Here is a 25,805-nt window from a genome sequence, read left to right as displayed (position 1 = left end):
TAAACCCCTCATTGCTGGAGGCTTTTAAGAAGAGATTGAATAACCCCTTGTCTGAAATGGTAGAGGCAGGATCTACTGTTTGAGCAGGGGGCTGGGGCTAGAAGACTTGCTCAAGCAGTATAGGGCAGCGATGGCGAACCTTTTTTGGCTCGCATGCCATAAGCGGAGGGGAGTGCAGAGAGGTTGTGTGCGGGCATGCTGCACCCATAATGCAATGCGCCCCCCATTTTTGCATGCTTTTTTTGCCCTCTCCAGGCTCCACAGGCTTTATAGGAGCCTGGGGAGGTCAAAAACAGCCACCCGCACTCCTCTGGAGGCTTCAGGAACTTCCCTGAAGCCTCTGGAGTGCAAAAAAACAGCCCTATTGGCAAACTGGAAGTTCAGGAATGGACTTCCGGTTTGCTCGTAGGGCTGGCTTAAGCCCTCCGGAGCCTTCAGGGGCCTTCCGGAGGATTCCCTGAAGGCTCCAGAGGACTAAAAACGACCCTACGAGTAAACCAGAAGTCATTTCTGGTTTGCTCATAGGGCAGTTTTTAGTCCTCCAGAGCCTTCAGGGACCTTCAGGAGGCTTCCCTGAAGACTCCAGAGGACTAAAAATAGCCCTACGAGCAAACTGGAAGTGACTTCAGGGAAGCCTCCGAAAGGCCCCTGAAGGCTCCGGAAGGCTTAAATCAGCCCTATGAGCAAACCATAAGTCCATCCCCAAATTTCCGGTTTCCCCATAGGGCTGTTTTTTGCTCTCTGGGGGCTTCAGGGAAGCTCCGGTGGGGCTCGGGAGGCTTTTTTTGCCCTCCTTTAAAGCAAAAAATGGCTTTAAAAAAGGCTGAACTCATCAACTGACAGGGCAACGCCTTGTATGCCCTGACAAATGGCTCCGCATGCCACCTGTGGCATGCGTGCCATAGGTTCACCATCCCGGGTATAGGGTCTACTGTTTGAGCAGGGGCCTGGACTAGAGGTCCCTTCCAGATTCTCTTCCCTTCCACTCCACTCCACTCCAGAAAAAAGGGTTAGAGTAACTCTAGCAGCAATGATAAACACAGGTAGTCTTTTATTTACAATCAGTAAAGGTAAAGGTTCCCCTCCCACATACAGTATATGCTACTTGTTCCCAACTCTAGGGGGCAATGCTCACCTCTGTTCCAAAGCTAAAGAACCAGCGTTGTCCGAAGACGTCTCCGTGGTCATGTGGCTGGCATGACTAAATGCAAAAGGCTCATGGCACGCTGTTACTTCCCACCAAAGGTGCTTCCTATTTTTCTACTTGCATTTTTTACATGCTTCCAAACTGCTAGGTTGGCAGAAGCTGGGACAAGTAATGGGAGCTCACTCCGTTACGCGGCAATAGGGATTTGAACCACCGAACTGCCAATCTTTTTGATCGGCAAGCTCAGTAAGCTGAGCCACCACGACCCACTTTACAATCAGAATTGAGCCCAATGTTTTTTCCATTTCTAAGCGAGACAGTTGTTAAGTGAGTTTGCCCCATTAAAGGACCTTTCTTGCTGCAGTTATTAAGTGAATCTCTGCAGTTGTTAAGTTAGTAAAACAGTTGTAAATTCAGTCTGGCTTCCCGATTGACTTTGCTTGTCAGAAGGTCACAAAAAGTGATCACATGACCCTGGGACACTGCAACCGTCATAAATATGCCCCGGTTGACAGGTGTCTGAATTTTGATCATGCCACCCTGAGGATGCTGCAACAATTGTTAAGTCTGAAAAACAGTGATGTTATTTTTCAGTGCCATTGTAACTTTGAATAGTCACTAAATGAAAGTTTGCCAGTTGAAAGATGACTTGTAATGATTGTTGTGACTTTATCACCACTATCAACTCATCAATATCAATTCCAGTTCTGAACAGAATTACACTTCACTCTTAAAAGACTGAGAATCTCCATAGGCAGCTGATTGTTGTTCTCTGGAAGCAAGGCTCTTAAAATTATACAAAAGTATCCTAAATGGCAGGGTCATAAAGGTCGGCAGTTTGGCAGTTCAAATCCCTAGTGCCGCGTAACGGAATGAACTCCCGCTACTTGTCCCAGCTTCTTCCAAACTAGCAGTTCTAAAGCATGTAAAAGTACAAGTAGAAAAATTTGGTGGGAAGATAACAGCATTCTGTGCGCCTTTGGCATTTAGCTATGCCGGCCACATGACCACGGAGACGTCTTTGGACAGCGCTGACTTTTCAGCTTTGAAACGGAGATCAGCACTGCCCCCTAGAGTCAGGAATGACTAGCACGTATGTGCAAGGGGAACTTTTACCTTTACTTATCCTAAACAGCATACATATTATTTTGGCTGGATTTTGCACCAGAGAGGCTTCTAAGCATTTAGTGTTGCTCAGAATCATTCCAACATCTTTCGTCGCCTACATTTCTCATATTAGACAACCAAAATTGTGGGAGCTTGGAATCAGAAGAGGGGCACCTACCCTTCTCCTACCAGTGATATTTGGAGGTCATGTTGCTCCATACCAGAGGTATGGTGATGATGATGATGTGCACTGGTGAGGGCGCTGGGCTAGGGTGGCAGGGGCTGGTCCCTCACCATCTCCGATATCGTGTTTCCCCTGGAAATAAACCCAAATGCTTCTTTTGGAGCAATAATAATAATAATAATAATAATAATAATGATGATGATGATAATAATAATAATAATAATAATAATAATAATAATAATAATAATAATAATACAATCAAGGCCATAAATACCTGGGCAATACCAGTTATAAGATACACAGCTGGTATAGTTAACTGGACACAAGCTGATTTGGACCTTTTGGACCGAAAAACCAGGAAACTAATGACAATGCACTACAGTTTACATCCACGTGGTGATACTGATAGACTGTACCTGCCCCGAAAATCAGGTGGCAGAGGATTATTACAAGTGAAGCAAACAGTTGAAGAAGAAAAATATGGACTGGCTGATTATTTAAAAGAAAGTCAAGAACATCTATTAATCGAAGTAAAGAACAAAAATCTACTGAAGGCCCAACAGACGAAACAAGAATACAGAAAAGATGTGATAAAATCAAGAATGGAGAGTTGGCAGAACAAAGCACTGCATGGCCAATTTCTGGAAAAAATAAAAGATAAAGTGGACAGTGAACAAACTTGGTTATGGTTAACAACAGGTACATCAAAGAAAGAAACAGAGTCACTAATCCTGGCTGCGCAAGAACAAGCTATCCGCACAAATGCCATTAAGGCCAAAATCGAAAAATCCTCTGATGATGCCAAATGCAGACTTTGCAAAGAAGCTGATGAAACTGTTGATCACATACTCAGCTGCTGTAAAAAAATTGCGCAGACTGATTATAAATTGCGGCACAATTCAGTAGCACAAATGATCCATTGGAATTTGTGCAAAAATTATAATATTAAAACAGCAACAAACTGGTGGGAACATCAGCCTGAAAAAGTCACCGAAAATCACATGGTCAAGATCTTGTGGGATTTCCGTATACAAACCGACAAAATACTGGTGCATAATACACCAGACATCACACTGGTTGAGAAAAGTAAGGTCACAATCATAGACATCGCAATACCAGGTGATAGCAGGGTCACCGAGAAGGAACATGAAAAAATCGCAAGATACCAGGACTTAAAAATCGAAATTCAACGACTATGGCACAAACCAGCAGTGATAATTCCAGTGGTAATTGGCACACTGGGTGCTATTCCAAAAGCACTGGAATTACATTTAAAACAGTTAAAAATTGACAAAATCACCATCAGTCAAATGCAAAAAGCCACACTGCTTGGAGCTGCACGCATATTACGAAAATACATTACGATGTCCTAGGCCTCTGGGTGGGGCCCGACTAGTAACCAATGCCAAATCCGGCGAAACAACTGGCCACTGTGATACAATTATATAATAATATCAACAACAACAACAACAACAACAACATAAGACTGGGTCTTATATGCCTTTCAAAGATAGGAGATGAGTTCCTGCCAGGGACGTGCAGTCACTAGAGGCAAGGGAGGCGGAGCCTCACCAGTCTCCTCAGGAAAAAGAAAGAAATTTAAATATATATTTTTAAATAATTAAAGCCAAAATAGTTGCTACCAGATTCCAGGTCACAGTGGCTTGGTGTCTGCTTAGTGTTAACCAAAGCAGGAGGCAAGAGAACTCGGGGCCTCTTTTCCATAAGGAATTTTTCGCCTTCTAAAAGTTAATAAAGAGTTAAAAGGCAAAGAAGTTTAGATGGAAAAGAGGCACTAATTCTCCCGCCTCCTGATCTGGAAGCAGCCAATCATGTCTTCTTGAGCAGGCTTACGTTGGGCAGGGCGTGCTTCAGAGGAGAAAGGAGTGGGAGAGAAGGAGGAGGCTGGCTCTTTGCTGCAGACCTGGGCGCTTGGCAGCTCCCGCGATGCAAAGTGCCCCACCATCCCCGCTGCTGCTGCCCGCTGCCCTGACCTGCTTCTCCAGGCTCCGCCGCTGGACGTCCCGGATCGCCTCTGGGGTAAGGCTGGGTGAGAAGTGGAGCGAAGCTTCTCTGCGGCCTCCCGGCGCTGTGCAGAGGCTCTTGCAAGAGCACATGTCAGTGGCCGGCAGCCTGGAGCGGCCCGGGCTGCGAGACAAGGGAGCGCTTAAAGCAGCTACTGCTGCCACCACTGCCCCTCCTTCGCAGCGGCTACTTTAAGCGCTCCCTTGTCTCACAGCCCAGGCCGCTCCGGGCCACTGGCCGCTGACATGTGCTCCTGTGAGAGCCTCTGCGTAGTGCCGGGAGGCCGCGGAGAAGCTTCGCTCCGTTTCTCACTCAGCCTTCCCCCAGAGGCGATCTGGGACTTCCAGCGGCAGAGCTTGGAGAAGCAGTGGACGCAGGCCGGGACAGCAGGGGGGCAGCGGGGCACTTTGCATTGCGGGAGCCACCAAGCGCCTTTGCTGCAGACCCGGGCGCTTGGTTGCTCCCGCGATGCAAATTCCCCCCCCCCCCCGCCGAGGCTGACCGCTGCCCTGCTGAGCTGTTTCACAAAAGGATGCCCAGCTGAGCCTCACCAGGTATAAACCTTACCACATGTCACTGGTTCCTGCAGATCAGGTCTATCAAGGATCTTTACAAATACGGTGGAATACATGTAAATTCTCTCATATTCTTTTCTTCTAGGGTATCACTATGGAATGCCTGCAGCTCTCATTGATGAAAGCATTGATCATTTCGGTCTTGGCATTCTACTTGGTCTTCCAGATAGTGAAGATGAAATGATGCCTGCGGAGACTGTCAGAATGGAGTTCCCTGAAACGTGGTTGTGGGACTTGGTGATAATAGAGTAAGTGGTGGCGTCAGGCTGCAAAAGAACAGGCCATTCATTGATGAAAGCTTCACAGAAAATATTCCCGTATCTGCTGCTGCCCACATGTTTAAACTATGGCACCACAACCTGCAGGTTCATTGCCGCATCGTGGTGGTGTGTTATAAGTCACACCCTTTTCTTAGGTGTGTTGTGACAACTTTAGAGAGATCATCCAGAAGCCTTTAGGACAAGCTCAACTACAGATCCTTATGTTGAACTCAGGGAGGTGGAAAATATTAGAAATAAACTCAAGCAGGTTGCCTTGGCTGTAGCACATTTAATACAGGTAGTCCTCAGCTTACAACGGTTCATTTAGTGACCCTTCAAAATTACAACGGCACTGAAAAAGGGACTTATGACTATTTCCCACACTTACGGCCATGGCAGCATTCCCGTGGTCATGTGCTTCAAATTCAGAGGCTTGGCAACTGACTCATATTTGTGAACATTGCACTGTCCCGGGGTCACGTGATTCCCTTCTGCGATCTTCTCACAGGCAAAGTCAATGGGGAAGACAGAGTCACTTAGCAAGTGTGCTGCTCACTTGTCAACTGCAGTGCAGGGGTGGGTTCCGGCAGGCACTACTGCCAGTTCACTTCAAGTCGGCTGTGCGTGGATGCACAGTGCAATAAAAATTGTTCTGTGCAGGCACAGAAAAAACAAGATGGCACCACTGTAGGCGCCACCCGGAGAACCAGTTCAGGGGCGTGGCAGGCCTGGGTCACTGCCGGTTCCAGCGACCCATGCCGCCAAACCACTACCGTTTCGGCTGAATTGGGCCGAACCGGTAGGAACCCACCACTGCTGCAGTGAGTCACTTAACAGCGGTGGCAAGAAAGATCGTAAAAAGGGGCAAAACTCACTTAACAAATGTTTCACTTAACAACAGAAATTTTGGGCTCAGTGGCAGTTGTAAGTTGAGAATCACCTATAATTTAATTTGGTTTCAATTGAAATAGGATATGATAACAGAATCTTGCAAGTCTCCTGTTTTCCCTTCCTTACCTTTTTATATTCCAGGGGAGTCGAGGGGAAGATAGTCTAATACCTTTCTAGCTACTTAACGGCTTCCGGGTGGCTTCTTCCAAGGTCATCGTTATGGTGCTCTAAAGACTTTAAGGATGGTCATTTTGGGAAGAGCAGTGCCACTAACAAGGGCCACAGACACTGATGACCCTGAGATGTGATGCTTTCTGCTTAATGGGACTTCTTTTAAGAAAAATGTCATAGACACTTTAATTTGAAGTCCTGCATTTTGCAGAGGAATACGGACAACAGCCTTATAGAGCATTTCATCAACCTGCTCATCAACTTTAGAACTGACTTTTCATTACTATACATTGGTATTGTGGTTAGAAAACCACACTGCAAACCTCAGAGAACTGACTATTTTAAATGGTAACAAACTTTTGGGTTGTGTTTTGCTCTAAAAATGCAGAGCTAAATGCTATCATATTCAAGCCCTAACTACTCTAAATAAATTTCTCTCCTTTGCATTGTCTCTTAACTTTCTGCATGACTGCCAGGTGCAATCATGGGAACTGAAAGCTCTGACCCTTTTAAAACATACAATAAATGGGTGGGGATTTGACCCCCCACCCCCAGTCTTAGCTATCACCTTGACCTTGTTTCATTCCCTCATCAAGGTTCTGAGGGTCACATCATGACATGGGTTTTGTAATTTGTTGTTAACCAACAAGGTTATTTTGCATTTTAAGTTGACTTATTTTCCCCCTTTTAAAATAATGTTCAGGTTCATTAGAGATTGAAATCCAGGAAAACCTTTATCCTATGATTGGATGGATTGATTAGATTGCTTCTAACATCCTTAAACTGAAAAGATAAGTTACAGAAGGGTGGCTGGATAATATCTCCTGATAAGAAAAACTTTCTTAGTGTCAACTGGCATTATCTAACTTTACTGTGCATTGAGGGATTACTCTTACTGTATCTTGTCCAGCCAGCTTTCCTCTTTCATTTTTCTTTGTTGTGTTAACTATAAAAGGAATGTAAGATGGGTCTCGAGGTTCTCCCTTTTCATAGGGAGATCCTACTTTCTCAGGGTTATCCTAATTAATTGCTTTTAAATGATCTTCCGACTCGGTTGCTGGGAAGGTAAACCGAGGCAGAATCTAGGAGAATCTAGGAGAATCTAGGATTTGACTCTCAATTCCTTTTGAGTGCAGTTCTCTCCACACAAACAATTCCATCAATCCCATTTCCTTCAGTTTCTAAAATTTATCCTTTTGGGGAGGCCAAAGGAACAGGAGCTTTAGGAAAAAAATCCCCAAATGGTTTCAGAAACTGATTTGAAAGTATAATATGAATGATCACACATTCAGTGATTGCTTAAACTTAGGGCTTTGCTGAATGAGTGCTACTTATGACACCCTCAAAATTCTGGCTGTTTTAGCGTCCCTATGGTCACATGATCACAGTTCAGATGCTTGGCACCTGGCACCCAGTTCTGATATCACAGTGTGCCACAGTCACGTGATAGTTTTTTGCAACCTTCTTTTCTGGCTTCCTATAACCATAATCAATACCTGAATGACAGAGTTGGAAAGGACCTTGGAGGTCTTCTAGTCCAACCCCCTGCTCAAGCAGCAGACCTATATCAATTCAGACAAGTGGTTGTCCAGTATCTTCTTTAAAAACAAAACCAGTGCTGGAGAACACATAACTTCTGGAGGGAAATTGTTCCACTGATTAATTGTTCTCACTGTCAGGAAATTTCTCCTTATTTCTAGGTTGGTTATCTCCTTGATTAGTTTCCAGCCATTGCTTCTTGTTCTCCTTTCAAGTGCTTTGGAGAATTGGTTGTCCCCCTCTTCTTTGTGGCAGCTCCTTAGATATTGGAAGACTCCAATGATCATGTAGGATTGCATGAATACCTGCTATCATGTATTCAATAGGGAAGCTAGCAAGAGGACGCAAATGGTTATCAGGTTATATCACACTTAACAATGGCATGGGATTCGCTTAATGATGGCAACTAGAACTGCTGTTACCGAATGGTGCAGTGACATGAAATTGTACTTTAAAATCACGTTGCTTAGTGATGGAATTGCGGTCCCATCGCTGTTGTTAATTATGGATTATCTGTAATTGAGATGCTATGTATTGACCCTGCATAGGTTCTCCTGACTGCAAGGATTTTGGTATCCCTTCTCCTCACTTGCTGATCTCTTCTGTCTTTCAGAGATTCTAAACCCATGTCTGTTCCTGTGACCATCCCGGACATGATGTAAAATCGAGAACCACTAGTCTACATAATAAAAAATCAAATCAATAGCACATCTAGCCTGCCAGTCCCTAGATTGTTATATAACTTACTCAGATTTCATCAGCTGTGATTCCTTCCTTGCTTAGCACTCAGTCCATGGAAAGAGAAGGAAACAAAGAAGAAACACTGAAAACAACATGAAGCTGTTCCCTCTCTTTTTAATAACTTAATCTTTAGCAATAGCAATTGCACTTAGAAATATAGAGCCATCTTTAAGCAATTTACAATGTCTGCCTATTCCCCCAGGCTGAGGTTTTACGCAGAGGTCAGTAAAATGAGAATCTAGGTTCTCATTATACTGACCTCAGTATGGAAGATTGAGTGAAACTTGACCCAGTGAGAATTGCACTGCTGGCAGTTGGCAGAGCTACAATAGCCTGCAATACTGCATTCTAAGCACTGCTATGCTATGTATAGCATAGATGCTATGTATTGAACCTGCATAGGTTTCCTCACTGCAAGGATATTGGTATCGCTTCTCCTCACTTGCTGATCTCTTCTGTCTTTCAGAGATTCTAAACCCACGTCTGTTCCTGTGACCATCCCGGACACCATCACCGAATGGAAAGCTGGAGCTTTCTGTCTTTCAGCAGACGTAGGCTTTGGCCTGGCCCAGCCCACTTATCTAAAGGCCTTCCAGCCATTCTTCATTGAACTTACCATGCCATACTCTGTGGTGCGAGGAGAAACCTTCCCACTCAAGGCTACCGTCTTCTCCTACCAGACTCACAACATCCGGGTAAGGAGTCCTTAACAGTTGTGGGTTGTAAAGTTGTGGGTGCTCCATCACTGGAGGTTTCTAAGAAGAGATTGGACAACCAACTTGCCAAAAATTGTGGGTATGTCTAGTCTAGTGAAAAGAAGGAGTAGAGATGACATGACAGCATTCTTCCAATATATGAGAGGTTGCCACAAGGAAGACGGGGTCAAGCCATGCTTCAATGCACCTGGATGAAGAACAAGAAGCAACGGATGGAAACTAGGTTTAGGTTTAGGTTTATTAAATTTATATGCCGCCCTTCTCCCAAGGACTCAGGGCGGCGTACGACATTAAAAGAAACACATAATACAAAAGTTTTAAAAAATTAAATAGAATAACCCAAACAAACCCAATAAGAATTGACAATAACATTTTTTTTAAAAAATCAAATTAAAATTAAAATTAAAACTAATTAAAACTAATTGGAAAAAAAAATTCCTGACAGTGAGAAAAATTAATCAGTGTAACAATTTGCCTCCAGAAGTTGTAACTGATCCAACACATTTTTAAGAATCGATTTGACAACAATTTGTCTGATGTGCTATTGGGTCTCCTGCTTGAGCAGGGGGTTGGACTAGAAGACCTCCGAGGTCCCTCCCTTCCAACTCTGTTATTCTGTTCTGCTATTATTTCAATCAATGTAATGCTCCCAGATTTCACGTGCTGTTTTAATCTATTATAATGACTCAACCTTCCAGCACAGGTGTCCTCAACGTCCAGTCCATGCATTGGCAGTGGGTTGCAGCATCCCAGAAACCGGGCTACTCAAACAAGTGAAGCCCCATCCACACTTTGCAGGCAGCACACTAAACAACACCCCCTCTGAGCCATGAAAAAAAAAAAAGCACTCTCCATGGAAATGGTCCCTGGTGCCCAAAAGGTTGGGGACCATTGCTCCAGAAGTTGTGCATGGTCCAGGAGATTGGATAATCATTGGACAAACTCAGCAGGGCTAACCTAGCCTTTCTCCCTCTGAAACTCTCTCTGTCTCTTAATCTTTACTTCTTATCTACTGAAGCCCACCTTGTTCTCCTCCTCCTTTTACGAATTCCTTCCCTGGAGGGGCACCACTCAAGGGATACCACCAGGGGTGAGTTCCTGCCAGTTCTCACCTCTTCTATAGAAGAGGTTCCACAAATCTACAGTGCCGTTTAGAACCAGTTCCAGCTCCCTCTTCCTGCCCTTCCGCACATCATCAAGATGAAGAGTGAGAAGAGGAATTCTGGGAGTTGAAGTCCAAAAGTCTTAAAGCTGTCAAGTTTGAACACCCCTGGGGTTTTGTTTCTAAAGGGCTAGGTGTGCAAGGGTCTTGTAACTTGACAGCTTTAAGACTTGTGTGCTTCAAATGCCAGAGTTTCTGAGCCAACATTTTGGTTGCTAAGCAAGAGCGTTGTTAAGTGAGTTTCACCACATTTTGGGTGAAGGCCCACCCAGTCACATGGCCAGCAAGCCACTCCCACAAAGCAGGCCACACCTACAGAAGAGGTTCTAAAAAAATTTGAAACCCACCATTGGATACCACCCAGCTTTCTCATTGTCATCTTATTCTTTATGGCCAGGTCAAAATATCTCTGGCTCCCTCTGCTGACTTTGAGGCGATCTCTCTGAACAAGGAGGAAGAATCTTACTGCATTGGTGCAAATGGAAGGATAACAGTGTCTTGGACAGTGTCTCTGACATCACTTGGTATGTAGTAAATGTTCATTGCCTTGAATTATTTATAAAAATAATAAACATGAGAAATAAATAAAGTTGAAATAGTGAATTTGAGTTGGGGACTGAGAGCAGGGGTGAAATCAACTTACCTTTGCTACCGGCTCACAAATGTGACCTTTCACGCATGTGTAGCACATCAATGACATCCGGGTATGTGTGTGGAGCTACCAAGCATGCCTGCAAAGGTAAATAGAACAGCAAGGGGGGGGGAATCTGCTGAGGCATGCAATTTAGATTAGCTTGAAAGCAGGAAATCCAACAATTCTAGCTAATATAAATTGTGCGTCACAGCTGATCGTCGGAAATATTGCCTGAACCGGTAGCATTTTTTTTGCTACTGGTTCAGGTGAACCGGTAGCATTTTTACTAGCGGTTCTGGCAAACCGGTCTAAACCGGTAGCATTGCATTCCTAGCTGAGAGGAAGAGCAGCCACAGAACTTTCAAGATCCATGGTGGCTTACAACCACAACGGTTTTTAGTCATTTTTAAAAATGTTTTATGTGAAATAAAATGTGGGTTGAGCAGGCTTTTTTGGATACTACTTGTTTCAGATAACAACAAAATTGAGGTAACACATTTAACAAAGTCAGAGAAGGTTGAAGGTTGTGACGGGAATTCAACAACCCAACAATTCAAGCAGATGACACTAAGCTGGCAAGGATAGCCAACACCCTAGAAGACAAGCTCAGGATACAAAAACTCTTGACAGACTTGAACAATGGGCCCTATCCAACGAAATGAAATTTAATGTGGAGAAAAGCAAGTTTAGGCAGGTACAAATACAGATGAGGTGAAACCTAGCTCCAAAACAGTAACTGTGAGAGGGACCTTGGAATCCTAGTGAACGATCACTTAAAACATGAATCAGCAGTCTGCAGCGGCAGCCAAAAAAGCCAATACACTCCTGGGTTGTATAAACAGAGGCATAGAATCAAAATCACTTGAAGTCTTAGTACCGCTTTATAAAGCCTTAGTAAGGTCACACCTGGAATACTGCATCCAGTTTTGGTCACCACATTACAAAAAAGACGTTGAGACTTTAGAAAAATTCAAAGAAGAGCAACTAAGATGATTATCAAGGCCTGGAGTCTAAAACATACGTATGAAGAACGGCTGCATGATTTGGATTTGGCTCGTCTAGAGAGAAAAAGGACTGGGAGGGGGTGGGTGGGTATGATAGCAGTATTCCAGTATTTGAGAGGCAACTACAAAGAGGAGGACATCAGCTTATTTTCTAAAGCACCAGAGAGCAGGACAAGAAACAATGCATGGAAACTAATCCAGGAGAGCAGAAACGTGGAATTAAGGAGAAGCTCCCTAACAATGAGGACAATTAACCAATGGGACAGCTTTCCTTCAGATGTTATGGATGCTTCATCACTGGAGTTTGTAAAGAAGAGACTGGACAGTCCCTTGTCTGGAATGCCTTATGGTCTCCTGCTTGAGCAGGGGGTTGGACTGGAAGACCTCCAAGGTCCCTTCTAGCTCTGTTTTGATTGACTAATTGATTGAACCCAGTAATTCTTCCCTGCTCACTTAATCTTCCAAAGAACTGATATGGAAATGAAGAGCAGTAAAAAAAAGCAAGATGCTATGGAGTAAACATGGCTACCAAGACATGGTAGTCCAAGTAATTCCTCTCAAATACAAATTGGCTAGGGTACTCAGAAGGTACCCATGGGTGTTGCCTGACCAATAGGAAAAGAGCTTTGATGACCCAAAAGCTCATGGAATATCAAGGAAGATTGGAAGAAGTAAATCGGATAAAAGCTTGATAGTCCCTTAAAATGATCCGTAGTCATTTCTCTTGTCTAATGGTTCCATTGTCAGTTGCCAGTTCTGCCTGGATTAGATTATCAGCTGACTGGGTGAAGAAAGGCCTTTGGGTAAGAAAGTTGTGTGAAAATATGTTCTAAAACTCTATCCTGGAATTGCACAGCAGGTGTCCAAATGGCGTCAAGAGACCCTGACACGAACTTGTAGTTTTATATAAATAAATATGTTTAACATCTATATTGACAGCAAACAAGACAGTCAGGCACATCAATACGTCATGAGGTAAATCATCTGGGCACCCAGGGCATAGAAGAAAAAATGGTGGGAAAAAAAGGAAAACTCCCCTTCCACACCCACAGCAACCAATCACAGTGGAGATTGCCTCACGCAGGAACCAGCACAATCAGTTCCAATCTCCAAACAATCAGCTATAACTGTACGCTCTGCTCATTGTACAACCCCACTGTTTTCAGCTACTGAATTTAAATTCCTTAACAAACTCCCCAAAGAAGAGCTCTACAAAGAGACAACATTCAAAAGGCTAATCCTAGCCTTTTCATAATCAATATCAGACTCTTTGGTAAATTCCAATATACAATGGGCAATTACTTAAGGTGGAAAGTCACTGTAATTTATACCCCTGGGTTCCATTCTGTAAATCAGTGTCTGACCAAAATTTGTGTTTAAGTTGGAACTTGTGCTTACAAATGAATTGTCTATTCCTAAATATGGCAGATGGCATGTCCTTCTTCCAAAGTGGTGAAATGCTGAAGACTCACAACGCTTTCAGGATCTGCTGAAAACTAGCTGTATATTAAAACTGTGTAGCTTCAGTCAGTGCTTAATCTGTTCCAGAAAGCTCCAGTCCACCATTTTTAATATAATCAGGAATCTGTTAGGATTAGCGGGGATCCTTAAGTGGGACGCCCTTAAATGCTTGTATAGCATAGTTGTGACCAAGTTGTGACTTTTTTGTCCTAGGTGAAGTGAATTTCACAGCCAGTGCTGAGGCCTTGAATTCAGATCAGCTTTGTGGGAATGAAGTGGTAGAAATGCCCAGCATAAAGCAAAAAGACGTTGTGATCAAAACGCTTTTAGTTGAGGTATGTGGGATGGCTTAATCATGGACCAGACATGGTGAAGACCATGCAAAAAATGCACAAAAGCAATATTCTTGTTTTCAATTGCATTAATCCAATTTTTAGCTGGTCTATTTCTGAAAATGAATTTGGGTCACCAATCCATCTTTCCATTCAGTGAGTTCCACTTTCCTAGAGTTATCACTCTCTGTTTCTTCACAACCATTAATGATAATTAACTTCCTTAGTGTTTCTCAATGTTGGCAACTTTAAGATGGGTGACCCCTCCCAGAATTCCCCAGCCATCATTCAGCGTAGTGACTCTGGTTGGAGAATTCTGGGGCTTGAAGCCCACATGATATAACATTGAGAAACACTACTCTACCTGTACAAAATAAAACATCAAATCAATAACACATCTAGTCTGCCAGTTCCCAGATTGTTATATAACTTACTCAGATTTCATCAGCTGTGATTCCTTCCTTGCTTAGCTCTCATTCCATGGAAAGAGTCGGAAACAAAGAAGAAAAACTGGAAACAACATGAAGCTGTTCCCTCTCTTTTTAATAACTTAATCTTTAGCAATAGCAATTGCGCTTAAACACATACCGCCATCTTTAAGCAGTTTGCAATCTCTGCCTATTCCCCCAGGCTGAAGTTTTACCCAGAGGTCAATAAAATGAGAATCTAGGTTCTCATTTTACTGATCTCAGAAGGATGGAAGGATTGAGTCAACCTTGACCCAGTGAGAATCGCACTGCTGGCAGTTGGCAGAACTACAATAGCCTGCAATACTGCATTCTAACCACTGCGCCCCCATGGCTCTATTTTAACTGACCTGACAAAGGGAATCCTCCAGCTCTTGACTTGTACCTCAGAATTGGATTTTTGGACTGACAGGAGACATTTGGGAGTCAAGTCAGATACTCGTTTAATTATTTTGGGGTCTGAGCCTCATTCAATTATAAGAGAAGTTCAGGAAATGCTGTATGTGTTTAGCAGGTCCTCCCATGTTCCTGACAAAGAGAAATCACAGTTAATGGCAAACTGCCATAGTTGATAAGGTCATAAGGTTCTCTAGAGTCTAGTTTCTCTTCACCACTTCATCTCCCTTTGTTGCCCTTTGCATGTATTTCTGCCGGTTTGCATTTAGAGTTTCCAGTACTCAACCCTAACTTTCCTTTTTTCCTTCTTTTCTGTCTGTCTGGTGAAGCCTGAAGGGATCGAGAAAGAGGTGGTCTTCAACTCTGTCATCTGTACACAAGGTATGGCTGCTCCTTCACGGTGCTTCTTCTCCATCACAGCATTAAATGGATGAGGATGATTCGCTTTAGAGCGGAGGGCTCCCCAAAATTTAGTCCCCTTTTCTGGTAACGTGGAGGAAATTTTAAGTTTCTTTAAGTTTCTTTAGTTTGTTAGGTAAGCTCCCCGTTGGGAGAGTGAGTATGTTCAGAGAAGTGTTGTGAGAGTTGTGTTGGAGAACACACAAACCAGCATACAGAGACACTGCAGTTTAAATAGGCTTTTACTTTCGTGGACATAGAGGTATCTGAGTCCATCAAACAGTCCAAGTCATACATGGATAAGACAGTCAGTCATCAAGGTCTTTCAGTTAAGGGATAATCCAACTAACATAGTCCAGTATCATACAGTCAGTTCAGAACTCAAAATTTGCTAGCAGTTGCAAAACTTACAATAGCTCACGGCACTTCCAACTTCCCAAAACACTCAGATCAGATCAGCCCAGCATCTAATAAACAGAGAGCTAACAGTTGTTCTGGCTCCCTCTTATGGCCGATTGAGGAAAACAGTAACCAATCACATTTTACAGCATGCTTTAAAGAAACAGGTACAACATTGTTACATGATTTATATATTGCCAACCTAACCGTTAGATTATATTCCTAACGTAGTTAATATTTGCTAAATAGTGAATAGTTAAGTGCTTAAAGAAACTTGCTTTCCTAGCTGGAATCTAAAAAGTGAGAACAATTAACCGGTGAAACAATTTGCCTTTGTTACTCTATCACTGGAGGTTTATAAGAAGAGTTCGGACAGCCATTTCTCCAGAATGGCATAAGGCCATGATGGCAAACCTATGGTGGGTCACATGTGCCTATCCAGGGGGCAGGGGTAGCAGGGGGTCATGCATGCATGGGGGGTCATGGGTGCATACGCAGGGGTTATGGAACATAGGGGGGCATGTACGCATTGCATTATGGGTGCAGGTGCGAGCGCATGCTTTGGGCACACGATGACCAAAAGGTTGGCCATCACTGGCATAGGATTTCCTGCTTGAGCAGGAGATTGAACTAGAACAGGAGTCCATAAATCCCCAGTCTGCGGCTCGATGCCAGGTCATGAACCATTTGGAACCAGGCTGCGGAAGCGACGGCCAAACCTGCATGCGTGTGCAGCTCCATTTGTACGAACGGTGGGCAAACGCTTGAGGAAATGAATTTGTGCACGTGCACACTCACCCACTGCTCCCACGGAACCATCCTCTCTCCTTCCCACCTCCCCCCCCAAATCCTCAAAGCCAGAAAAGTTGGGGGGGGGGAACTGGACTTAGAAGACTTCCACGGTCCCTTCCAACTCTGTTACTCTGCATTCTAAGGAATTTGGGGTGGGGAAGCATTTGTAGAAGACGCCCACAATTTGATGTCTTTTGACAGCAGGAGGAAATGCTTGAGATTGAAGTCAGAGGATCCACCAATGGAAAATCCACTTTTAATTGAGGGGGTTTAGAGAGTTTGAGATTTTTTTTTAGACCCTGGAGTTTCTAAGTATAACGTCATTGTAGGGTTTGATCTCCTTTTGTTCTGGGTACACCAACTGAGATACAAACCCTGTAGGGCCTCCAGCACCATCTATATTCTGTTTTCTTCCAGGAGACGCACTGTCGGAACCTCTTTCTTTGAAGGTGCCAGAAAATGTTGTGGAAGGCTCTGCCAGGGCAACATTTTGTGTGCTTGGTAAGTATAGGAACCCTCCTCCTAGTTCTTCAAACCCCCTTCCCTTCCTTTTTTTCTCTCGCCTACTTTTTGTGTGTTCCAGACGTTATGCTTCTACCTCTTCTGCCTCACCTGTCTTATTAAATGATAAAATCGAATGTGATCTTACAGATCATTTATAGCCATTCAGTGCAGGTTCTCCAAAGCACCTGAGGGTAGGACAAGAAGCAATGGGTGGAAACTAATCATGGAGAGAAGCAACTTGGAACTGAGGAGAAATTTCTTGACAGTTAGAACAATTAATCAGTGGAACAACTTGCCTCCAGAAGTTGTGAAAGCCCCAACACTGGAAGTCTTTAAGAAGATGTTGGATAGCCATTTGTCTGAAGCGGTGTAGCATTTCCTTCCTAGGCAGAGGGTTGGACTAGAAGACCTTCAAGGTCCCTTACAACTCTGTTATTCCATTCTACCATAGTAGAATGAAGAATTCTTGGATTATAAGCCACCAATGACTCATGGTCTACAATATACCTACCTACCTATCTCTACACACACACACACACACACACACACACACACACACACACACAAACATTTAGATATAAACACGCTCTGATGCTAAGAAGTTCTACTCCCACTCCCCACCTGAAAAGAACTCTGTTCCAACTCTGCCTTACATTCCATTACCTCAGTTCAAATTGGCAGACGTTCTACTCCTTCACTCAGGAGCAGTCTGAGGCTCCTTACAGTACTAAACATTAATACCTAGGTTGCAGTTCAGCATTTCTGACAGCCTCTGTCTGAAGGCCTTCCCCGGTGAAGGATAAATTGCCACTTCATATGGCAGCCTGTTTCACTGGCTGGAAGCTGATACAGCAAGGACATTCACCTGATGTCAAAACTGAACCTTCTTCTTTGTAGCTTTACCAATGGGATGTTTTGCCTCCAGAGATTGTGGGTGCTCCATCACTGGAGATTTTAAAGATAAGATTGGACAGCCACCTGTGAAATGGTATAGGGTCTCCTTCTTGAGCAGGGGGTTGGACTAGGAGACCTCCAAGATCCCTTCCAACTCTGTTATTCTACAGAGTGAAACTTTGCTGATTAAAATTTGACATGCTTGAGATTTAAATCAGAGGACCCAGTAATGGAAAATCCACTTTTAATTGACAGGGTTTAGAGGGTTTCAGATTTTTTGGTCAGTGCAACAGTGACCAAAGAAGAGGTTATCAGACTCTGCTTCTTTGGTCACTGTTGCAGAGGTGGTATTCAGGAGGACCGATAGTGGCAGCGGTGCAAGGCTATGCCTACCCACCCTAATGTCATCATGCACACTCTGTGCATGCGCAGAAGGTTCTGTGCATGCCCAGGTATGCCGCATGCAAGCGAAGCGAGCGCATGGGTGGGCGTGCTCCCGCTACCAAAATGGTAGCAAAGATAAGAGGATTTCATGCCTGAACTGTTGGACAGATTGCTGAACTGGATGGTCCTTGACTTGATCGCCTTAGAACCATTCTACCTGGAAGTCTCCATTTTGGTAATTTAGAGATGAACAACATAAACTCTCACAGGGTCAGGCTTAGATATCTTTTGCCAACTCTCCACAAGCAATGTCAGCAGTGGCATTTGAACTATATCTGCCTTGGGAATGGCCAGAAACACCCAGAAACATCCTCCTAAATCTCCATTCTTCTATAGCAATAGCAATAGCAATAGCAGTAGACTTATATACCGCTTCATAGGGCTTTCAGCCCTCTCTAAGCGGTTTACAGAGAGTCAGCATATTGCCCCCAACAATCCGGGTCCTCATTTTACCCACCTCGGAAGGATGGAAGGCTGAGTCAACCCTGAGCCGGTGAGATTTGAACCGCTGAACTGCTGATCTAGCAGTAGCCTGCAGTGCTGCATTTAACCACTGTGCCACCTCGGCTTCTATAGCTTTACTGTGTCATTTTCTTCCAGAATTATCCAGTTTCTTCTTCAGAGGTTCTGGACTTCAGCTTCCCAATCCCCAACACACCCATTCCAAAATTTTCTAATGACCGCTATTTTCCATCCACCTCTTTCTCTATTGCAGGAGACATTCTAGGAGGCGCGATAAAGAACCTCAATCAGCTTCTCAAGATGCCCTACGGCTGTGGGGAGCAGAACATGGCCCTCTTTGCCCCCAATATCTACATCCTGAACTATCTCAATCAGACTGGACAACTGACCGAGGAAATCAAATCCAAGGCCATTGGATATTTAGTGACAGGTGAGAAGCATCCCAGGGCAGTCCCACATGAATTCTCCCCTTTGTTTTCTTACTGAGGTTAGGAACTTTCAAAGACTTGATCCACAGATTGGCTACTGGTATTGATTAAGGAAGGGGCGCAATGGTCTAGTGGTTAAGCCTCTGGGTTTGGAAGGCTGGTAGTTTGAGACTCACCCAAGTACCACATGACAGAATGAGCTCCCATTCCTGCTCCAGATCCTGCTGACTTAGCAGTTTGAAAGCATGCAGCTGCAAGTAGATAAATAGGCAGCACTTCAGTGGGAAAGTAACAGCGTTCAGTGCGCCTCAGCATATAGCCATGTTGGCCACATGAACACGGGAGTATCTTCTGACAATGAGGATGTCAACATCCCAACTGACAAGCTCAACCAAGCACATTTGAAACCTGCCAATGTCTCAGTGCAAAACTGTATTGAGTACATCATTTCGGTACCATTGAAGGCAAAACCAGTTCTACCTAATTCCTGCACAAACCCACATGGTTCAATATGAAATTCCCCCTCCCCACTATTTGTGCAGTTCACATTGTCCAATTGAGTGTTTTTGTATTGTTATGAGAAAGAATCTTTGGGTTTGGCTAACACCTGCAAGTGCGCCCTTGAGTCCCATACCTCTCCTCTTCGAAGTTTGGAGTCTGCATTTTTTCTCACCCATCCCTCCCCGCTTGTTTGTTGGCAAGCCAAGAAGCGATAATGGTTGCAACAATATAATAGCAATAGCGCTTAGACTTGTATACCACTTCACAGTGCTTTACAGCCCTCTCTAAGCAGTTTATAGAGTCAGCCTATAACAGCCCCAACAATCTGAGTCCTCCTTTTACCCACCTCAGAGGGATGGAAGCCTGAGTAAACCTTGAGTCTTGTGGGAATCGAACTGCCAAGCTGCTGGCAGCCGGCAATCAGCAGAAGTAGCCTGCAGTACTGCATTCTAACCCCTGTGCCACTGCGTGCTTTGAGCTTGACAGCTGGATCTCTTGGCTAGGAAAGGGAGATCAGCACCATCCCCTAGAGTCAGACATGGCTGGGCAGGGGAACTTTGATCTTTATTGATTAAGGTTGTAAATTACTGTATTTTTTGGACTGACGCACTGGATAAGACGTACCAAGATTTTGAAGAGGTAAAAACAAAAACAAAAGTTTTTGCCCTCCCCAGCCCTCAGCAGCACTTTGCAGGCCTCCCAAACCCTCTGCACATCCATTTTTGTGAAAAACAGGATGTGTGAGGCAGGGATTCAAAAGCCCCAAAGTGCTGAATTAGTGTATAAGATGCACCCTGATTTTCATCCTCTTTTTTGGGGGTGAGGTGAACCTTTGGGGGGAAGGTGCATCTTATACGCCAAAAAATATGGTAGGTCAGATTTGATTGGCGGAATCAAATGTGGAGCCCTTCAACTGTTGGAAAGAGGAGGGCAAAAACCTTTCCTTTGTATTATCCTGGAGTAGCTGAGAAATGCCAGGGAAGAAATTGGAAATATAAGGTAAATTGGAGCCAGTTGGAAAGGAATGCATCCTGCAGATACTCTGAAACTTGTACAATCTCATGGGGAAGTGCTGTTTGTTGGGAAAAGAAGCTGTAGTCAAGCACAGTCGCTGATGCTTAACTTGTAGTTTGGGTGGGTTCTGGCTATCAATCATCCCTAACTGGTTTAATCCCATTTCAGAATCAAATTGACTTAGATAGTTGAACAAGCACGTTGAATTGGATTTGAAAGGGGTTTTGCACATTTTTCTCTGCCTGCCACTCATGTTCATCTTCTGCTTCAGGCTATCAGAGGCAACTAAACTACAAGCATCAGGACGGTTCCTATAGCACCTTTGGAGAATGGAGCTCAGAGATAGGAAATACCTGGTGAGATTTCTTTGTTCTATGGAAAAATAATACTTAATGTGGCTGTTCCTCTCCCCTTCCCACTAACAGCAAGAAGCTACCCTCTTTAACTGAAAATAAGACCTCCTCGGATAATAAACCCAATAGGGCTTTTGAGCACATGCACTAAAATAAGCCCTCTTCTGAAAATAAGCCCTCCCTGAAAATATTGCGATATAGCAGCTGCCATGAGGTGACCACGCTCGATGTCTCCTGCACCTCAAAAATAATAAAATCTCCCAGAAAATAAGTCTAAGCGCTTATTTTGGGGCTCCAAAAAAAATAAGACCCTGTCTTATTTTTGGGGAAACACAGTAAGAGTGTTGAACCTTGGTAGCACTTGGAATAGGAGACCTCCAGAAAATTAGAAGGCCAAGAGCTACAGTAGGAAGTTAGAAAAAAACTTTGTGTCAACTCATAAAGCATTTGCATGTCTGTTATCAAGTTGCCATGGGGAGGAAAGGAGGAGTATGCATTCCATGCACACCTTCAGTTAGAGTCGGTTCTCAGATTACTAGAGCAGGCTTGTGAGGTGTGCACCTCATTGGAGAACATGATTTATGACACAGTCTGAGGAGAGGGAAGAAACAGGGACAAAGTTCAGCCATAATTTAAATGAGGTCAGATCTAACTGCAATGGGGTATTGCCAAAATGATGTTCCTATTAAATGACTGGATTTCTTTTGAAACTTGGCTTGAGGCTCATGAATTAATTAGGGCATCTTTCAGAAACCTGACACATTGATGAATAAAGTAATGCTCAAATGGGAAGTGGAACAACGTGCCACAAACTCACTGCGGCCAACTCACCATGGCCAACTCACAACAGGCAACTTGCAGCTGGTGAACTTGCCACAGCCAACTTGCTGAAAAACAACTCATTGTGGGACAATTTAACAATTCTATTTAAAATAAATACAAATAAAAATTATTTTAATTTTTGCCATTCACATTTCATTCTGTCCCTCCTTTAGCATCCTTTCTTTAATGATTCTATTCCACCATATCTTTGATATTAGTGTAACTCTTGTCCTGCAGTGAGTTGTCCTCTAGCGAGATGGCTGTAATGAGTTGGCCATGGCAGGTTGGTCATGGTGAGCTGGCTGTGGCGAATTGTCATAGAAGCTGGTCAAATAGCCTCCTTATAAGTCATTTGAGTAAGGGCAATATGAACCAGCAACTCCATCCTTGTAAACTTAGTTGACTGATTGTGGTCAATAAGCAAATCAAATACTATCCTTAAGTGCAACATCACATGGCTGTGATTTGCGATTTCCTGCTGGCTTCCCCATTGACTTTGCTTCTCAGAAAGGAAGATTGCGGATGGCAATCACATGACCACAGGAATTCTGTGATGGCCACAACTTTGAGGTCATAAGTCTTGTTCTGCACTGTAGTAACTTCAAAAAGTTGCCGAATCAGTGGTCATTAAGTGAAGAGCACCTGTATTGTTGCCAAGATAATTACATGGGACACCTAAGTGAAGTCACCAGGAGCTGAATGCAGCTCAAGGAGCTTTTTTTTTTTTTTTAGAGGAAATGAAGCATTCTAAATAAGAGGGGTAATAACTCTGTGAGTGGGGAAGATGCTAGCAGCTCTACTTGGGGGTAAGGGGGTGGAGTGTCCTATCCCTCCCTGCCAAGGTACACAAAGAAAACTTTTGACAACATAAGGTGTATGTTTAAAAAAATGCAGGGGACTTTGCAGTCCATAATCCCAACCTCTGAATCATGTTAGTGGCAGTCCTCGACTTACGACCACAAGTGAGCCCCAAATCTCTGTTGCTAAGTGAAGCTTTTGTTAAGTGAATTTTGCCCCATCTGGCGACCTTTCTTGTCATAGTTGTTAAATGAACCGCTCCAGTTGTTAATTTAGTCACATGGTTGTTCAGTGAAATCTGGTTTTTCATGGACTTTGCTGGTGAGAAGGTCACAAAAGGGGATCACATGACCCCGGGACACTGCAACCGTTGTAAAGGTGAAGCAGTGGTGAATATCTGAATTTTGATCATGTCAACTACAGGGATGCTGCAATGTTGTAAGTGTGGAAAACGGTCATAAGTCCCTTATTCTGAGTGAAGCAAACAATTCTTTGTGGACCAAGAAGGCCCCATTCTGAAGAAGGCCTCACACTAGAAGACTTGATACAAGGGGAAAATGAAAACTCTCATATTCTGGGTTATTTTGTAGGTTGACTGCTTTTGTGCTGAAGAGTTTCACTCAGGCGGCATCCTTCATCTCCATGGACCAAAAACATATCATTGATGCTCAGAATTTATTGGCAATCAGGCAGTTGGCAGATGGTTCCTTCCTAAAAATGGGGTCACTGCTGAACAACGCACTAAAGGTACAGAGGGTGGGGATATTTGTTGGATGATAGTTTTAAGTATGGTTTTGCTGGAAGTAAGGTCAGAGCAGGGGTGGGTTCCTGCCAGTTCTAACCTATAGAAGAGGTTCCACAAATCTACAGTGCCATTCAGAACCGGTTCCAGCTCCCTCCCCCCGCCCGTCTGCACACCATCAAGATGAAGAGCAAGAGAGGAATTCTGGGAAGTCCACAAGTCTTAAAGCTGTCAAGTTTGAACACCCCTGAGGGTGGGGGGTTCTAAAGGGTTAGGGGTGCAAGGATCTTGTAATTTGACAGCTTTAAGACTTGCACACTTCAATTCTAGAATTCCTGAGCCAACATGACTGGAGGAGGGATTCTGGGAGTTGAAGTCCACAAGTCTTAAAGCTGTCAAGTTTGAACACCCCTGGTTTTTTTCTAAAGGGTTAGGGGTGCAAGGATCTTGTAACTTGACAGCTTTAAGACTTGCACACTTCAATGCTAGAATTCCTGAGCCAACATGACTGGAGGAGGGATTCTGGGAGTTGAAGTCCACAAGTCTTAAAGCTGTCAAGTTTGAACACCCCTGGTTTTTTTCTAAAGGGTTAGGGGTGCAAGGGTCTTGTAACTTAACACCTTTAAGACTTGTGGATGCCAACTCCCAGAATTTCCCATATTGCCTAGGCAATTCTGGAAGTTGAAGTCCACAAATCTTAAAAGTTGCCAAATTTGGAGATCCCTAACAGTATGATTGTGCAAAACACATCATTTGCATAGAGCAGAAGTTTCTTTTCTAAGTTTTTTTTTAATGCTGTTAGGTAAGCTCCCCATTGGGAGAGCGAGTGCATTCAGAGAAACGTTGTGAGAGTTGTGCTGGAGGACACACAAACCAGCATACAGAGACACTGCAGTTTAAATAGGCTTTTATTTTCGTGGAAATAGAGGTATCAGAGTCCATCAAACAATCCAAGTCATACACGGATAAGACAGTCAGTCATCAACGTCTTTCAGTTGGGATAATCCAAATAACATAGTCCAGTATCATATAATCACTTCAGTACTCAAAGTTTGCTAACAGTTGTAAAACTTACAATAACTCACAGCACTTTCTAACAGCCAGCTTCCAAAACACTCAGATCAGATCAGCCTAGCATCTAACGAACAGAGAGCTAACAGTCATTCTGGCTCCCTCTTATGGTTGATTGAGAAAAACAGCAACCAATCACATTTTACAGTATGATTTAAAGAAACAGGTACAACATTGTTACATGGTTTATATATTGCCAACCCAACTGTTAGATTATATTCCTAACAAATGCAATGAGTGGACTGCTCCTCTCCTACCCCAAGACTATTAGGCCAACATATGTGGGCTGAAAAATTCCCAATGACCAGTAGGTGACAGCATAGAGCATGGAGTTCTGCATCCCTTATGGCAATGGTCCCCAACCCCCGGTCCACGGACCGGTGCCGGGCCGTGGAGTACCTGGCACCGGGCCGCGCAGCGGCCGGGGGCCATGATCGCTGCAGCGGCCGGGGGACATGATCGCTGCAGCGGCCGGGGGACATGATCGCTGCAGCGCAAAGGCTCCTGGGCCGTGCGCAAAAGCTCCTGGGCCGTGCGCAAAGGCTCCAGGGAAGAGAGCCCCGCGCTGGTACGCATGTGATATATAAACAATCAATGTGTCGTCGCGAACAACGCCCCCCCACCCCTGCGCGCGCTCAGCGGGCCACGGTAAAATTATCAAAGGCTGACTGGTCCGCGGCAATAAAAAGGTTGGGGACCACTGCCTTATGGCTTAGCCAATGGCCTTAATTCACTTAGCTATGTTGTAGGAGCTGTACCAGAAGGCAGAAATGGAGATTTATACTGCCCAAAATAAGATGAAGCTTCAACAAAAGGTGGAGACATGGGAGGAAGAGTAACAGCACAGCATTTAGACTTATATACCACTTCATAGTGCTTTACAGCCCTCTTTAAGTGGTTTTACAGAGTCAGCATCTTGCCCCCAACAATCTGGGTCCTCATTTTACTGACTGTACTGGAAGGATGGAAGGATGAGCCAATCTTGAGCAGGTCAGGATCAAATTCCTGGCAGTGGGCAGAATCAGCCTGCAATACTACATTCTAATCACTGTGCCACAATGGCTCAGGGAAGATGGAGATTGGAAATGTCCTTGGATGGTAGCATCCACATAGGCCAGGAAAAAAAACTTGCCTTTGTGTGAGTGTGATGGGATACAGATCTTGGAGAGAGGACTAGAAAGATAGCAGAAGGGCTGATATCTGCTTGTCTCCCTTCTTCCAGGGTGGAGTTGATGACAGTGTTTCTCTTACGGCCTATATCACCATAGCTTTGCTGGAAATGCCTCTGCCTCGCACGGTAAGTAAACATCCTCTGTTAATTTGAATGGGATTCAATGGCTCAGTGGCTAAGACGCTGAGCATGTCGGTCA

At 44.1% G+C, this 25,805-nt stretch overlaps 1 protein-coding gene across 1 annotated transcript in view; it reads left to right on the top strand.

Moving 5' to 3' along the window:
- Window positions 1-25,805, top strand: part of LOC116503327 (alpha-2-macroglobulin-like) — a 76,492-nt gene that overhangs the window by 37,391 nt on the left and 13,296 nt on the right. The window contains exons 18-27 of the mRNA XM_032209662.1: window positions 5,124-5,286; window positions 9,107-9,335; window positions 10,916-11,042; window positions 13,831-13,952; window positions 15,142-15,193; window positions 16,820-16,903; window positions 18,960-19,136; window positions 20,921-21,005; window positions 23,213-23,369; window positions 25,658-25,732. Of these exons, the coding sequence (XP_032065553.1) occupies window positions 5,124-5,286; window positions 9,107-9,335; window positions 10,916-11,042; window positions 13,831-13,952; window positions 15,142-15,193; window positions 16,820-16,903; window positions 18,960-19,136; window positions 20,921-21,005; window positions 23,213-23,369; window positions 25,658-25,732 (1,271 nt within the window). The remainder of the gene's footprint in view (window positions 1-5,123; window positions 5,287-9,106; window positions 9,336-10,915; window positions 11,043-13,830; window positions 13,953-15,141; window positions 15,194-16,819; window positions 16,904-18,959; window positions 19,137-20,920; window positions 21,006-23,212; window positions 23,370-25,657; window positions 25,733-25,805) is intronic.

The sequence above is a fragment of the Thamnophis elegans genome, chromosome 2, assembly GCF_009769535.1.
Source record: "Thamnophis elegans isolate rThaEle1 chromosome 2, rThaEle1.pri, whole genome shotgun sequence".
Classification (NCBI taxonomy): domain Eukaryota; kingdom Metazoa; phylum Chordata; class Lepidosauria; order Squamata; family Colubridae; genus Thamnophis; species Thamnophis elegans.
The sequence above is the reverse complement of the archived record's forward strand: the minus strand, read 5'-3'. Positions and strand labels throughout refer to the sequence as shown.